The sequence below is a fragment of the Peromyscus maniculatus genome, chromosome 11, assembly GCF_049852395.1.
Source record: "Peromyscus maniculatus bairdii isolate BWxNUB_F1_BW_parent chromosome 11, HU_Pman_BW_mat_3.1, whole genome shotgun sequence".
Taxonomy (NCBI): Eukaryota; Metazoa; Chordata; class Mammalia; order Rodentia; family Cricetidae; genus Peromyscus; species Peromyscus maniculatus.
In genome coordinates this window covers 89,405,399-89,422,605 of record NC_134862.1, presented here as the reverse complement: position 1 = coordinate 89,422,605, position 17,207 = coordinate 89,405,399, and the positions used below count along the sequence as shown (strand labels likewise).

General features: G+C 44.6%; 1 protein-coding gene and 1 long non-coding RNA gene across 2 annotated transcripts in view; one reads left to right on the top strand and one right to left on the bottom strand.

Annotated features, from left to right (window-relative positions):
- Positions 1-13,768, bottom strand: part of Acbd3 (acyl-CoA binding domain containing 3) — a 33,982-nt gene extending 20,214 nt beyond the window's left edge. The window contains exon 1 of the mRNA XM_042258723.2: positions 13,408-13,768. Within this exon, the coding sequence (XP_042114657.2) occupies positions 13,408-13,696 (289 nt within the window). The 5' untranslated portion in view covers positions 13,697-13,768. The remainder of the gene's footprint in view (positions 1-13,407) is intronic.
- Positions 12,532-15,861, top strand: LOC143267843 (uncharacterized). The gene is made up of 3 exons (XR_013043452.1): positions 12,532-12,740; positions 12,974-13,204; positions 14,295-15,861. It is a non-coding gene; the product is annotated as an uncharacterized LOC143267843 (long non-coding RNA).
- Positions 15,862-17,207: the final 1,346 nt, after the last annotated feature.

The window sequence follows — 17,207 nt, the reverse complement described above, 5'->3', positions numbered from 1 at the left end:
AGTCAGGTCTTACTAATATAGCTCAGGGTGGTTTCTAGCTCTTCATGCAGCCCAAGCAGGCCTCAAACTCAGTCCTGATCCAGCCCCTAAACACTGGGATTGCAGGCATGTGCCACTACATCCAGCTTGAACTATATTTTTATTGAACAACTATCATTATTTATGTTAAAGTTACCATAGAGCAACACATCTGTCAAACTGCATACAGGCTTGTAAACAGTATCATTTGAACATCTAGACAGACATTAAAAAATACACATAAAAAATGCCCTCCCTCCCATGGTTTTTCTGTGTAGCCTTTGCTATCTTGGAACTCATTCTGAGTGCTGAGATTTTTTTTTTTTTTTTTTCAAGACAAGGTTTCTCTGTATAGCTTTGGAACCTTTCTCTGTCCTGGAACTCACTCTATGGACCAGGCTGGCCTCGAACTCACAGGGATCTGCCTGTTTCTGCCTCCCAAGTGCTAGAATTAAAGGCATACACCACCACCTGGTTTAGATGCTTATTTTTATTGTTGTTTCCTCCTTTGTGAATTGGTCTCATTATGTAGCACTGGCTGGCCTGGAACTCACAATGTAGAATCAAGCTGGCTAGAACCTCAGATATGCCTGCTTCTGCCACCCAGATAAATGATTTTTTTTAAATGATTAAAAAAAAATCCACAAAACAAAAACAATTTTAATCACTTTGAACAGGACCATGCATTAACAAAATAATATACTTTGGAAGGCCGTGTTTAACGTATAACCACTCTAATGAGGTGGTATGATGTTTTGGCAGGGCCTTCGGAATCAGATGGACTGAGTTTAAATCTCATCTTAGACATTTCTGAGCTGTTGGATGAGTTACTTTCTTAGTTTAGACATCAATAAAAGGAAGGTTACATTGCACTTTCAGAGGTTAATAGTACATTATTTTTAATATCAACTGTGTGATTCGTTTTCCTTATCATTGGCTCTGGTAGGCTTCCATATGGACAATTAAGGAAGAAGACAGCCAGGCATGGTGGTGCATACTTTCAATCCCAGCACTCAGGAGGCAGAGGTAGGTGGATCCAGTTTGAGGCCAGCCTGGTCTACAGAGTTCCAGGAGAGTCAGGGATACACAGAGAAACCCAGTTTCTATAACCTCAACTGGGTTTCTCTAACACCAGTTGAGACAGGAGGATCACCCTGAGTTTGAGGACAGTATAAGCTACACAGTGAATTCAAGGCCAGTCTAAGAGTGAGACTGTGTCTCTGGAAAATAAATAAAATAACAAAGTAAACAAAAAAGGAAGGCAGAATTAAGTTAGTTTGACAAAAAAAAAAAAAAAAAAAAAAAGACCTAACCATTACTAATATTCAAAACAGTAATAAACCTGGGTCCTGGTAAAATGAGAAATCTTTAAATAACCTCCCCATTATAGTAACGTTCCTAATAGTTTTTTGGTTGGTTCTAGTAAAAATGGACTACCAAAATTCAAAAGCCCCAGCTGGCAAGATCAGCTCAGCAGATAATCTGGCAAGCTGAGTTTTATCCCTAGAATCCACAGACTGGAAGGAAAGAATCAACTCCCTCAAATTGTCCTCTGACCACACACATGAAACTGCCCTCCTCTGCATAAATATAAAAAAATTAAGTATAACCATGTACAAATTTCATCCATACACATAGTGGTGATCAAAATAAAATCACTGAAGAGTAAGAACATGAGTTAATTATGAACAGGAAGCTTAGTGAAGAAGAAACACAGAGGTTGCCAACGAACATCTAAAATGGTATTCAACTTCACTCATCAAAGAAATTGAAATTAAAACCATTACATACCGCCGGGCGGTGGTGGCGCACGCCTTTAATCCCAGCACTCGGGAGGCAGAGCCAGGCGGATCTCTGTGAGTTCGAGGCCAGCCTGGGCTACCAAGTGAGTTCCAGGAAAGGCGCAAAGCTACAAAGAGAAACCCTGTCTCGAAAAACCAAAAAAAAAAAAAAAAAAACCATTACATACCAACACATCCCTACACATTCAGCTTTTAAAAAGCTAGACATTATCAAGAGTTGAAAAGAAGGGCTGGGGAACTGGCTCAGTAGTTAAGAGCACTGACTGCTCTTCCAGAGGACATGGGTTCCATTTCCAGCATGCTGACTCACAACCATCTGTAACTCCAGTCCCAGGGAATCCAATGCCCTCCTTTGGTCTCTGCAGGCATCAGGCATGCATGTGGTATAGAGATATAAATTCAGACAAAACACCCACATACATAAAAGTAAAAAAAAAAAAAGTTGGTGCCACCCACCTTTAATTCCAGCATTGGTGAGGCAGAGGCAGGAGGATCTCTGTGAGTTCAGGGCCAGCCTAGTCTGTGTAGTGAGCCAGGATAGTTGGGGCTACACACTGAGATCTTGTTTCAGAAAAAAGCAAGTGGTTAAAAAAAAAAAATCACCATAAAAATATTTCATCAGTCCTAAACCCTCTCCCAAACACAAGCACACATTGCACACAGTCTTTAGTTATCTCTAAAGTGAAATTGGGCTTTATAATACACCTTACATGGATGCAAAGCAAACGACCTCAAAGAGGCACACCAAGGAGATGAGTGTCAAGGAGATGAGGACTAGGAGGAGGCGATGCCTCTAGAGAATGTAGCAGCATTTACTCCCTGTACTATTTATTATCATAATAAAACATCGGGAGGGATATAGCTCTTCAGAGGAGATGCCTCTAGAGAAGGGGCTGATGAAACTGGAGGGGAACTTCACAAAATTTCCCCGTATGTGACTGAAATTTTTTTCTAACAAGAGTAAAATTATGCAACATTTGAAACAAATACTAATTTTAGTATTTCTGTGCATGTGTGTGTTCTCTCCTACCTTTATGTAGGATATAGGTATGGAACTCAGGTCTCCAGGCACGCAGAGCAAGAACTTTTATCCACCAAGCCGTGGAGCCATTTCAATTGGCCCCCAGCACTCCCCCCAAAAAAGCTTTTAAAGATTTTTTTTTTTAATTTTGTGTGCACACATGCATGTGCTCATGGACGTATGTGCATTTGAGTGCAGGTGCCTGGAGGCCAGGGCACTGGATCCCCGAGAGCTGGAGTCATAAGCAGCTGCATGCTGCCCACTCTTGGTGGTCCTCTGCGTGCTGCATCCTTAATCACTGAGCCGTCTTCTGCACACACACTCACACTCAAATACCTTCTGAAAGACAAACTGTGGGACCAGGGAGAGGGCTCAGTGCTTAGGAGCATGTGCTACTCTTCCAAAGGATCTAGGCTCAGTTCCCAGCACCCACCACCCAGCTCATAACCACCTGTAACTCCAACTCCAGTGCTCTCTTCCAGACTCCGAGGGCAACTCTTACAATGTTATTTTAATCAGTGGTGCTCGTTACTGAGACGTCTGTGGATGTATGTCCATGTGCACACATACGCACATGTGGAGGCTAGAAGTTAATATCCAGTGTTTTCCTCTGTTATTCTCCACCTTATTTCTGGAGGGCCAGCAAGCCTCACAGAGCCTCCTGTCTTGGCCTTCCCAGTGCTGGGATTACAGGCACACTACCAGCCCAGCTTTTACACGGATGCTAGAGATCTGAACTCAGGTACTCTGCACTTGCTTGGCAAACACTTTACCAACAAAGCTCCTCTTCAACCCTACATAAGATCTTTTTAAAATTTGCTCAACTTAATACAAATTTTATTTTTGTGCTACATGCCAACAATTTATTGTTCTTACAGTTTATAAAGTGTTGAAGTTTGATTAAAGACCTGTAATTTTTCTAATATTCAGGAGGTTCAGGAAGGAACTTTATCTTTGGCTACATAGCAAACTCAAGACCAGCCTGGACTACCTGAGACCCTCTATCAAAAGAACAAAGCAAAGCAAAATAAATAAAAACCTCTAAACTGGCATGCCTTTAATCCCAGTACTTGGGAGGCAGATCCCTGTGAATTCAGCCTGGTCTACAAAGCAAGTTCCTGGACAGAAATGGGCTACTATACAGAGAAACCCTGTCTCGAAAAACAAAAACAAAAAATTAAAAATTGAAACAACAGGGCTGGAGAGATGGCTCAGAGGTTAAGAGCACTGACTGCTCTTCCAGAGGTCCTGAGTTCAATTCCCAGCAACCACATGGTGGCTCACAACCATCTGTAATGAGATCTGGTGCCCTCTTCTGGCCTGCAGTCATACATGCTGTATACATAATAAATAAATAAATCTTTTAAAAAAAATTGAAACAACAAACAAAAACCCCCAATCAACCACCCTGTAATTTGGCAAATCAGTGAATGACTGATTCTAGAAACATCCTCAGGGCTTATAAACATATTTGTACTCTGTAGATGTAACCAATCGTCTTTTTAAAATAAGAAACACAGAGCCAATGTAAAAGAGAAAGCCGAGAGGTCAGAGCTCAGAGATAAAATCTTACCTCCTGCAGTGCTCCTAGCTTCCCCGAGAGAGAGAGCTACTTCCTGTTTGTCTGTGTTAAATAGTCTTTCTGTTCTGCCTTCTCATTGGTTGTAAACCCAACCACATGACTGCCTCATCACTGCCTGTAAGTACCGCCCTCCAGGTCTTAAAGGCGTATGTCTCCAATACTGGCTGTATCCTTGAACACACAGAAATCTACCTAGCTCTTCTAACCACCACGCTCTTGCTATGGCTCTAATAGCTCTGACCCCAGGGCAACTTTATTTATTAACATAAAATTAAAATAACATTTCAGTACAAATAAAATATCACCATAGTACTCCCTGTTCCTGGGAGGCTGAGGCAGAAAAATTTTGAGTTTAAAGACAGTTTGGACTATACAGTGAGATTCTGCTTAAAAAAAAAAAAAATAGACATACATATTTTACACATGTATAACTGCAAACAAGTTGTTACCCAATTATATTGAGATTAAAAAAAAATACTTAGGGTTTACAGAGACAATATGAAGGCTGTGAGTTTAAGGTCAGCTGGGGATATGCAGTGAATCCCAGGACAGCTTGGGCTAGAGTGGTATCTTGTCTCAAAAAAAACAAAATAAATAAACAAACATTTATATTATCATTTGCATAAACACTAATAAGCCTAAGTGTGGTGGTTTTTGAATAAGTATGGCCACCCCTAGACTCATGTGTTTGAATGCTTGGCCTATACAGAGTAGTACTCTTAGGAGCTGTGGCCTTGTTGGAGGAAGTGTGTCACTGTGAGGGCAGGCTTTGAGGTCTCAAATGGTCAAGCTACACCCAGCATGGGACTCAGTTCAATTTCTGTTGCTTGTGGATCAAGATGTAGAGCTCTCAGCTACCTCTCCAGCACCATGTCTGCCCGTGTGCTGCCATGCTTCTTCCTGCCATGACCATAATGGACTGAACCTCTGAAACTGTAAGCCAGCTAAATGTTTTCCTTTATAAGAGTCGCTGTGGTCACAGCATCTCCTCACTGCCATAAACCCTAACTAAGACACTAAGACTTGTCCTTTTAAGAGCCAAAGCTGTTGACAGACAGCCTTTAGGACAAAACTGACAGATTAATCGTTCTCCACAAAACAAACCAACCCTGACAACGGGTAGTTCAAAAACAGGGCTAGAGCAATGGTGCAGAGGGTCAATTCAGCACTGCCACCAGGCCTGACGAGCTGAGTTTAATCCCAGACCCTGTGGTGGAAGGAGAGACATGATTCTTGCAAGTTGTCCCTGATCTCTACATGCATGTCACGGCCAATGTTCTAGGCTAGTTACCCTTGCTTAGCCAATCCTACTTCATAAAAACTATAAACACAAAGTTATTAAACATTTTCAACATCAATTTTGTCACCGACAAAACAGAGGTAATACTTCAGGCTCTTGTGAACACTGTAAGTAAACCATTTCCGAGTCTGCATAGAGCGGACCCCGACTAAACAACAACCACAGCAGTGACAGCAGTGACAGCAGTGGGAGGGATTCAAGTCCCCACCTGACACAAGTCACTCTCTTCCCAAAGAGTTCCATCTCATCATTGTCTCTGAAAGATGAGCCTCAACAAAGACAACATGGAGGGCTTTCTTTCTCACTACAGACACGATGTAGTTCCAAAGCAGCCCAAGGTCAAAGGTTTTCTTTCACAGCTAAATCACACTGTTGACTCACTAAAAATATACTGAACATAGTCTGTCAGGATGATTAAAACTAAAACTGTATCTCCAGCCAGGTATGGTGGCACACACCTTTAATCCCAGTCCTCAGAAGGCAGAGGCAGGCAGATTTCTGTGAGTTCCAGGCAAATCCAAACCACACAGTAAGTTTCAGGACAGTCAGAGCTACACAGCGAGATCCTGTCTCAAATGGCAACCACAAACAAGTATCTCCGAGTTGTACTGAGAAAAAATTAGCAACCCCTTAAACTACTTGTTCTTGAGATCCTATCTCAAGTAGCCCAGGCTTGCCTGACCTCCCTTTGTAGCAGAGATGATCTTGAACTTCTGATCCTCCTGAGTACTGAGAATACCCAGTTTAAATTCTTATAGTACTGTAAGAAAGCAATACAGTACAGCATTCGAGTCAGTGAATATGAAATACTTTGACTTAAAATTGCAAGGGACCACCCCAATTAATGTTATACCCAATATTTAACTATTTGCCTCTTTTTCAACAGCACATGTAGACAGAATACTGTCAGGTACTCTGCTGAAAGAGACAGTGAAAGAGAGGGATCCTTAATACCATTTAAGAAGAAGAGTTCCCAGTTCAAACAAGGAATATTCAAGGTTTAAACAATGATGGAAGAAAGAAAACAAAAAACAAACAAACCGCCTAGCAGTGCTGACTGAGTCAATGTGGTGCTCTCAGAAGTAACAAGTGTCCTGCTAGGTGTCGGCCACAGAAGTTATTCACCTTGTCAAAGTTCTTCAAGCAACACACTTGAAATTTCTGTATTTCCCCCCATTTATCAGGCAAGTGTTAAAACTGTTTAACTGTTTACATAAAAAACGTAGCCAGATGTAGTACATCCTAAACCTCAGTACTCAGGAAGCTGAGGCAGGATCCTAAGTTCAAGGCCATCCACAGAAGCAGAAAGTTGAAGGACAGACAGTAAGGCCTTGGTGCAAAACAAAACCAAGCCCAAGAACTAGCCGGTCAGTGGCCTAGCACAAGCAAGGCCTGGGTTTACTCCACAACTGTTCAAAAAAATAAACAACAAAAACCAGCAATAACAACAAAACCTATACATCTTCTGAGTCTAGTCAAATCAACATTTTAGTTCCTATCCAATTTAATGTGAACTTGAAGGTTAGGATTTTTAAGGTCTATACATGTATCTAAATTATTATATACTTGTGTGCCTAAAGTAAGACAATTAATTAGTAAAGGGAAAAGTAAACTCCAACTGTAACAAGTTCTAGAGCAACAATTAGAATTGTCTGAGGCTAGTCCACCTGAGTGCAGGAAACATAATTATATGTTACTAATTAATAAGTTATAGCTATCCATTATTTGAAAACATTAATTAAGCCATTTGTTAAAGTTGTTATAAATGCTTATTTTTTAATGAATGATTTATTTTCAGACAGGGCCTCACTATGTATCTCTGGCTGGCCTGGAACTTGCTATGTAGACCAGCCTGCTTCTGCCTCCTGAGTGCTGGGATTAAGGGTGTATACCTCCATGTCTAGCTAATTTTATGTTTAAAGACAGGAAACGGAACTATTTCATCCATCCATATGACTGCTATCATTAGTATAATTCTCTGCTTGTGTATAATGCTATCCATACCGTAAGTGGGCATAACCAGTAGCAATGTTAGTGTAACTTTGACTACAGAATGAGACCCTGTCTCAAGAACAAAACTTAAACAACATTTTAGCCAGGTGTGGTAGCACATGGTTTTAATTCTAGGTGCTTGGGGGACAAAAGCTGGCACATTTCTGAGTTTGAAGTCAGCTTAGCCTACAAAGGGAGTTCTAGGACAGCCAGCGCTACCAAGAGAGACCTTGTCTCAAAAAAACCCAACCAAACCTGTTCTTGCACACGTTTATTGGGGTGCGGTCAGAGGATGCCCTGCGCAGCTGGTCACTCTCTTGTGTGGTGTGTGCTCAGGTGACGACTCAGGCCTCACGTCTGGCAGCAGCAACTTCATCCACTGAGCCCTCTCACCTGCCCTTTACTCAGAATTTCAACCCCATGGAGACCTAATGCAAAAACTCAAGAGTTCTCATACTTATTTCTCAATTTAAAAAATTGTCATTTTGCCAGGGGTAGCACTGGAGAGGCAGAGGCAGGTGGATCTCTGTGAATTGAGGTCAGTCTGGCCTACATATGAGTTCCAGAACAGCTAGAACTACATATAAAGATCTTTTTTTTAAATTTATTTATTTTTATTTTATGTGCATTGATGTTTTGACATGGGTGTCAGGTCCCTTGGAACTGGACAATTCCAGACAGTTGTAAGCTTCTATGTGGGTGCTAGGAATTGAACCCTGGTCCTCTTAAAGAACAGTCAGTGTTCCTAACCACTAAACTATCTCTCCAGCCCCCCCCATAATAAAGATCTTATCTCAAAAGTAAACAAACTACTAAGCATCTCTCCAGCCCCGCTCACATTTACTTCTTTTCATATATTTAAAACTTCCCTTAAGATGATAATACTTTAAAAGCCAATTTGGGGGCTGGAGAGATGGCTCTGGGTTAAAGAACACTGGCTGCTCCTCCAGAGGACTCTAGTTTGGTTCTCAGTATCCACATGGCAGCTCACAACCATCTGCAACTCCAGTTCAGGGGATCTGATGCCTTTTTCTGACCTCTGCAGGTACCAGGCACCAAGTGGTACATAAACACACACACACAGACATAAAAATAAAAGAAATCTGAAACAAACAAAACTAACTTGGATCTTTCCACTAGTTTTTAATATTTCCATGCCAAAAATATTCAAGTGATAAAGTAACTAGATAGTACTTTTGAATCATTTTCCTCATTGTATTTTATCAGAAAGCAGGGGTCCTATCTATTTTCACCTCCTACAGACAGACAGAAATCCAACCTTGCCTCTTTTTTTTTGTTTGTTTGTTTTTTTGTTTTTTTGGTTTTTCGAAACAGGGTTTCTCTGTGTAGCTTTGTGCCTTTCCTGGATCTCGCAGTGTAGACCAGGCTGGCCTCGAACTCACAAAGATCCACCTGCCTCTGCCTCCTGAGTGCTGAAATTAAAGATGTGCGCCACCACCGCCCGGCCCCAACCTTGCCTCTTATTAGAAGTGATTGAGTGGCTTGGGCCAGGTCCCTTAACTAAGAAATGTAGATAACATGGAAGTCTCAGGGGAGGATTAAGTAAAAATAGCGTATACGCAACTTTTACCTAACATCTAGTAAACATCTGCACTGTAACTACTGACCACCATAAATTAATGTAACCAATTTATTAGACTAACATAATACAGCCATTTAATATTAGAGAAGGAAAAATCTAGCCCCTGAATAACTCAACAAAAACAAAACATAATTCCCTAAGTTAACTCCATCCCAGAAACATAAAGCTTTAGAATTCTTTAGGACCTTAACATAAAAAGCTAAGAAAGCCCAGTTTAATCTTGCTAAAATAGAATTAAGAGCAATTTACTCAGAAAAATCTTCACTGGTTCTTCATCTAACAAAAAGCCTAAGCTGTTTTACACTTCCCCGTGTCCTTCCAGGATGTGAATTCAACTTTCTCCTCTCTGCATCACACTACCTCCTATTTGCCCTCTCCCAAACACACATGCCCTCTCTCTCCACTGTCCCTTCTGGAATGGCTGTTCCCTCCACCTTCACCTGTGCCTCAGCTGTCAACTAGACCTTTAGGTCATCTGACTCCATGCTCCTTAGGAGCAAAGAGCATTGTACCATCCACACAGTCGTAATTCTCATATTAAACCTTATCCTCCGTAGTAAGGGCACACACATCCCTGGTGTTTAGATAGTGAAACACTAACTTAAGGTCATCACAAGGGGCATTTTCATCTATGATGTATACACACCTCATCACCTAGGGCAGAACTCAGAGTCTTCTATGTATGTTACAAATGCTGAGCAAGCACTTTATCACTGTTACACCCCCAGCCCACATCATTTCACTTTCACTTCATCAAAAAATTGAGAGGCGTTGATATAAGCTCATCATTGGCCTATGATCATCACTATGACAAGTATGGAACACAGAGTCCCAGATTCCAGGCTATACTGCTGTCACGGCCTGCTTTCTCTGTCTGTCTTCCCTTGCTTTCTTTTTTTGTGTGTGGGGGTATACTCATGTATCTATCTATCCCAGAGTGGTCTTGCACTCACTATGTAGCTATGAATGACCTTAAACTTCAGGTCCACCTCCTGAGTGCCGTGATTACAGACTTGCACACCTTGCTTACATGGTACTGGCGATGGAACCCAGGTCCTAAAGCCAGATAGGTAAGCAGCACTCTACTAACTGAGCTACATCCCAGGCCCCTCCAGCTATTTTCAATAGAGGATAATCTTGCTTTCAAGATTCATACTTAGTGCATAGAAGATAAAATATAATTAAAAAAAATTATGAGCCAGGTAATTGTGGAACACACCTTTAATCCAGCACTCAGGAGGCAGAGGCAGGTGGATCTCGGTGAGTTTGAGGCCAGCCTGGTCTACAGAGTGAGTTCCAGGACAAATAGAGCTGTTACACAGAGAAATGCTGTCTCAAAAAAAAAAAAAAAAAAGCTGAGACACTGGTGCAATACTACAACTGCAATACTTATAAAAACACAGGCTTCTTTTGCTAGGAGAAAACCACACGTTCAAATGAAGGCCTGAGCTGGGGAGATGGCTCAGTGGGTAGAGCACTTGATGTACAAGCCTGAAGACCTGAGTTCAGATCCCCTAAATCCACATCAAGAACGACGTGGTAGTCCCATCTATAAATTCAGTGCTCCTACAGTGAGAGGCTGAGACAAGAAAACTTCCAGAAGCTCATGGGGGTAGCTAGGCTGCTCTACACAGCAGCAAAGGAGATCCTACTTCAGGAACCAACACCCAACGCTGTCCTGTGACCTCCACACACAGAGGCGTGCACATATACACACCCACAAGAAACAAAGGCAGCATTGCTGGACTCACCCCGTTTCTGTTAATTCTGCTTTTATATCCTTTTCCCTCTTCCAATTAGTGCCTGATACACTGCCAGCCCTCCTGTTATCTCAAATAATTCACACAGGAAAGTGCTCTGAATTGCTAAGTAGCTACTTTAGATGCTTGGATATAATTTGGAGCAATTTTGAGCACTTAATTTAGGAATTGAGCAAACTATCCCTATCAATGTACTTTCTTCTGTAAAGTGACTGATAATTTAGGCCCCTCAAATATGGGTTCTCTGAAGACCCTTGTCACTCAAAAGGCAATTTAAAATAATCTGTTTAGACCACTAAATTAAATGTGAAGCATCTAGTGTCACCTAATCCAGCTTCTTCTTTATATAGAACTTGATTCTAGTAAAGTTAGTTTTCTAGGAATTTATATAGCAACAATTTAAATTGAGGCTCATGACCCAAAACAATGCTAAATTTGCTGCCCATTATACAATTTTTTAAATTAATTAACTCATTTGTTTAGGGCTTCTTTTGTGTGTGTGATAGACCAGGCTGACCTCAGGTTCACAGAGATCCACCTGCCTCTGCCTCCCAAGTTCTGAGATTAAAGGTGTTTAACACCATGTCCAGCATTTTAATCTCTTGAAGCAGATATTGCTATTTTCAAGTAAGACCTGCTCAGATGAAATTACCCAGTTTTGTTGTTGTTGTTTTGATTTTTTTGTTACCCATGCAGCAAAATCAAGGATTAGAAGTTGGTTCTTTCTGGGTCTAGAGCCCTATTTCAGTGGTTAAGAATGGCTTAGTGCTCTTCCCAAGGACCCTTGTTCAATTTCCAGCACCCAAGTCTGTCTGTCTCTCTCACACACGAACCATTAAGTTTTTTTTAAAAAAAATAAAGTTGGTTCTTTCTTGCAGTTTATGCTATTGAAAAGCAAGTTGCAAAAAATTAACGTTTGTTGTTGTTTTTTGAGACAGGGTTTCTCTGTGTAGCCCTGGCAGTCTTAGAACTCTGTAGATCCACCTACCTCTGCCTCCAAAGTGCTGGATTACCACCCGGCCCCAAAATGAGCTTTTAAGGGCAAGCACAGCTATGTGAACTGCACAGAAACCAGAGGATTTGTAGTTATTTACAACAAACTCTAAAATCAAGCCAGTGACTCAAGAGATAGTGATTCCAAACTCATTACCAACTCCTCAGCTAGAACACAGTAAGGGCTCAACTCCTTGTGCAATGGCCGTGAACAGTTCAAGGGTAAACTTCTTAAATAAAAAACAAAAAATACAATGAATGTACAGGAACCATTTAATGTTCTGGAAATGTTCATAGAATTTCACTAGTTTGTACAATTAAAGTTATTTAAAAATAAAACTACCTTAACATGGATCACAATGAATAAATAACCCAACTTCAGCTGGTAAGATATGTAATCTGAAAGTACTCTCTCTGGGAAACCGTCATAAACATGCTGTTCTGGAATGCATGTGGAACCTAGCAACCACTTTTAAAGTTGCATTTGCCCTTCTCTCTCTCTCTCTCTCTCCTTTCCCACTCAAGACCTAAATATCTTTAAGAATCAGGTTATTTAGTCCAGCTCTTTCCCACTGACCTCCACTGTTAACTACATGAATCACCCAGTTTTTTGCTTTTTAAAGAAAAAAGGAAGAAAACCACGACACACCAGAATTTTGCTTTAAAAAAGTTAGTTGTGGTGGTGGGGAGGGGGGAGAGGGAGAAACGGGAGGGAGGGAGGGAGAAAGGGAGGGTGTACTTTTGGGCCTTACTCTTCAGAATTCACTTACAAGGTGAAATTTCATAGTGGCCGTTATTTACTTACACAAGCAAAAAGGTATAAATGAACTCAGTATTTTACCTTCTCCTCCGCCACATCCCTACCGCCGAACCATCATGTCCTGTCCTATACATGCTCACAGTTTCCAAGAAGGCTAGAAAAGGTATGTTTGGGACCCATAGACAATTTCCTTCCACTAAGATAAAAAGGGTTTTTTTTTAAAAAAACCGGTCTGATGGGGCGAGCCACGGGAAACGGACAAACGGGGGATAAAGAGCAACAGAGAGGAGAAAGCCATCCCGGAACCGGAGCCCCTGGGAGCGCGCGCTGCTCCTTCCACTCCAGGTCACGGAAACCGGAGAACTTAAACCAGGTAACAACGCCCCAGCAACCTCAGGCGAGGCGGGCTGCTAAACCAGGGTTCGAGGCCCCTCAGGGGTGTGACCGGGGGAGGACAGACCGGCAGTGACCAACTCTGGGTGCCGCCAAGGACGGCGCGGCGCTCCGGTCACCCCGGCCTTGGTGGGTGGGTGGGGCGGGCCCGGGCGGCCCGGCAGGGGCGAGGGACCCGCTCACTTTTGAAGAAGCGCAGCGCCAGGCCGTACAGCTCCTCCAGGCCGAAGCCCCAGTGCTGCTCCATCCGCCGCGCCTCCTCGGCCGCGCCCTCGGCGGCCGCCGCCTCCCCGGGCTCCGGCGGCGGCCCCGCGGCGTCTGGGCCCCGGGCGGCCGCGGGGGGCGAGGACGGCGGCGGCGGCGAGGGCAGCAGCGGAGCCCCCTCCGCGCCGGGCCGCTCCTCCGAGTCCGGGCTCAGCGTGAGGCCGTCGAGCGACACTTCGAGCTGCTCTACGTTCAGCGGCGCCGCCATCTCCGCTCGCAGCGCCTCCTCGGCGGGGACAGGCGGCGGCCACGTATCGACTTCCTGCTGACCTCTCACCTCCGCCCGCCGACACCGGAACTTCCGCTGCCGAGGCGGCCGGGGTGGGGAGGCGCCTGGTGCCCCGCCCCCGGGGCGTCTGGGTCGCGCCCCGACCGCGTCTCCGGCTCGATCGGGACCCCACGCCCCTCTCCTCGGCCCCGGCGCCTGTCCCGCAGCGGCGTCCCCAGGGTTCCCGCGTGGGTCGGGGGCGCGGGAGGGGCAGGGCACGCCGTGCTCCGGGCGGTGGCCGAGCGCACGTCCGACCGACCCTGCAGGGGACGTCTGTGCAGAGTCGCTCTGGGCAGGGCTCTCTGCCCGCCAGTTTCTGGTCGTCTCCACGAAGACTTCGAGGAGATGCCGGGCAAATGGCAGATTTTATTCCTAAGTGGGAAGCAGGGTTCTCCTCCCCCAGAGTGTTCGTTCTCACCCTCCCTTAACTGCGTTTGACTGCGTATTTGCCGTGTCGCTCAGGAGTGTCTGCCCTTGAACTCCCTCTGTAACTCAAGTCTAGCCTCCTGCTTCAACCTCCCACGTGTTTTGACGCCAGGTGCACACCACTGGGACCAGCACTAAGGGCCGTGTGAGGCCAATTCATTCAGCTTACCCGGGCCACAAAAGGGTAGGGCCAGAGGACAGAATCCATGCAGTGTCGGGTACAGGAAAGGACCAAGGTAGTTAAGGAGAAGCAGTCTTGAGAGTACATAGCAGTCTCTTCTGGTTTTTGGTGGGCTTTTTTTTTGTTTTTTGTTTTTTGTTTTGTTTTGTTTTTTGGTTTGGTTTGGTTTTGGCTTTTCATGACAAGGTCTCTCTGACTATCCTAGAACTCAGATCCGCCTGCGTCCACCTCGAGTACTGGGATTAAAGGGGTGTGCCCGACTGGTTTTGTTTCTGAGACAGGGTCCAGAGCTACATAACTCTGGCTGTCCTGGAACTCACTATGTAGACCAGACCAGACTGGCCTTGAACCCAGAGATCCACCTGTCTCTGCCCACCCAGAGTGTTGTCGTTGAAGGTGTGCCCGACCTTTTTGTTTGTTTGTTTGTTCCTTGGTAGAGTCTCCCAATCACTAAAGATGAAAAATTGTAAGTTTTTCATGTATCATACACTGAATGAAGGCACACTTCAATTACAGGCAGTATCGGTTCAGGTCAACACTGACATTTAAAGACTACCTTGTGTATCAGGTACTGTGGGAAATACAAAGGTGAGTAGTTGTGGTGTCCAGCCCCAAGGCATCATGGTCCAGGAGGTGAGCCCATGCCAGAGCACTGTAGTAGGACCAGGCTGCTGGAAGGTATGACTGCCTCTGACTTTGAGCAGGTTCCCTAACTTGTCTCTTGCCTTGGAAGATGGAAATAAGCACATCCTCCACCTCTTTGTTGAGAAGACTGGACTCGTGAACCTATCTGATATAAAATTAATCATTCTCGTGTCTGTGGGGCTAACACTGGTGCTTACTGATACTAGCTGGTGCTGTGAAGAGGTTCTGAGGTGTGTTCTAAGTTCACAGCCATTCCTGTCCCCTGTGACAAGACACTGTCCAGGCTGTTATCTATCACAGGCCACGTAAAATGAGAGATCGAGGATGTTATCTGTCCAGTCACTTCTCTCAGCCTGTTTCTCACAGTTCTGACGGCTGAGAAGTTCAAGATCAAGACCCTGGCTATCTAGAAGGCTGGTTGTTGTGTAATAGTTTCCTCCAAGATTAAAACAGTCCATCCTGCAGGAAGCTCCTTAAGCAGGAAGGTGAACAACTCAAAACAGCTTCCAAAGTCCCGGGAACTGACCAGATTCACGAGGCCCCTCCCTGCCCGAGTATACAGTTAAAGCTGAAATACCCCTCAGATCTAGAGAGCTGTGCTGTAAAGTCTCAGACAAACCAAGCTGCCGAGAAAACCAGCCGTCCTGCCTGGAAGAGGTTTAGAGCAACTGAGGCACCGGGAGGGACCCTCTTCCGCCTGCTGAGCTGCCCGCAGACTGTGCAGTGGGCTGCAGGGTCCCGTCTTTGTGAGCTGTCCCCCGCCCTGGGGTGGGCCCTGGTGATACAGCTGTCTTTGAGTCGTTTTTGCCCCATATTCCTGTAAGTAACTTCAATAAAACTTACGGTTCACCAAGTTGGACTTTGGTGGTATCCGTGCTTTGTCTGCCATGGGCTCCATATCAGGGGTGAGTAGACCTGTGTGGTGCATCTTCCCAGGAAAGGCTTTGTCAGACACACTGGTAAGGGCCCACTTTCTGCTCCCCAGGCATCCAGGTCTTGCTGTATTCTCTCATGGTAGGAGGAGCAGGACAGCTCTTTGGGGCCTCTAACGAAGGATGATTATCTTATGCGGGTGATACCCTTGTGACCAATCACCTCCCCAATGCTCTTCCTTACAGTGCCATTACATCAGGTTAGATTTTAACATATGAATTTGGGGGAACATGACATTCAGTCTGCAACAGCACAGCAGTGTGTGTGTGTTTATACAGAAGAAGAGGCTGGACATTGCCGAAAATAGCTGTCATCCCAGCATGTGGAGATGAAGGTAGAAGGATCGAGAGTTTAAGGCTGGGCTGGAGAGATGGCTCAGCGGTTGAGAGGTCTTCCAGAGGACCTGGGTTCAATTCCCAGCACCCACATGGCAGCTCACAACTGTCCGTAACTATGGTTTCAGGGCTTCTGACATCCTCACACAGACAGACCTACATGGAAGCAAAATACCAATGCACATAAACTATACATTGAAAAACAACAACAAAACCTTTAAGATGATCCTCTGCTACAAACTGAATTTAAGGCCAGCCTGGGCTCCCTGAAACATACACGCCCACACCCACACACCCACACACCCACACACCACACTACGCCGCTATCTCTATATCTAGAAGGGGCAGGACTCGTTTCTTCTCCGGTTTTATCGTGCAGTGTTAGTAGGGTTAGGTTTTCTCTTCAAAAGCGTTCCAGAAGCTCTACAAGGTGAGCGATAAGATGGAATTTCCAGTAGCTGTCGCCGTTCCTCTGCCTGCGTGCACAGAACATCCTCTCTCTCTTATATTTGAGACAGCTTTCTTAGTATCTCAAACTGGCCTCACACTCACTGTGTAGCCCAAGCTGGTCTCAAATTAGGCAATCCTCCTGCCTCAGCCTGCTGAGTGCTGATGTTACAGGTGTGTGCTACCACACCGCACGTGGCATTTGTCCCCTCCCTCCCTCTCCCCCCCTCTTTCCTGCTTGCTTTCTGAGACAGAGTCACATGTAGCCCAGTCTGGTCTAAAATTGCTATTTACTGCAGCATGACATTGAACTGTTATTTTATTCATTTGCGCACAACAGGGAGCCTGTCAGGGTCAGGGAAGAACTTGTTCTCTCCTTCCACCACGTGGGGCTTAGTGATCCAGCTTAGGTTCTCAGGCCTGGCAGCATAGCCTTTACCCACTGGCCCGTCTCACTGGCCCAGCACTCAACACTAGATCCTCT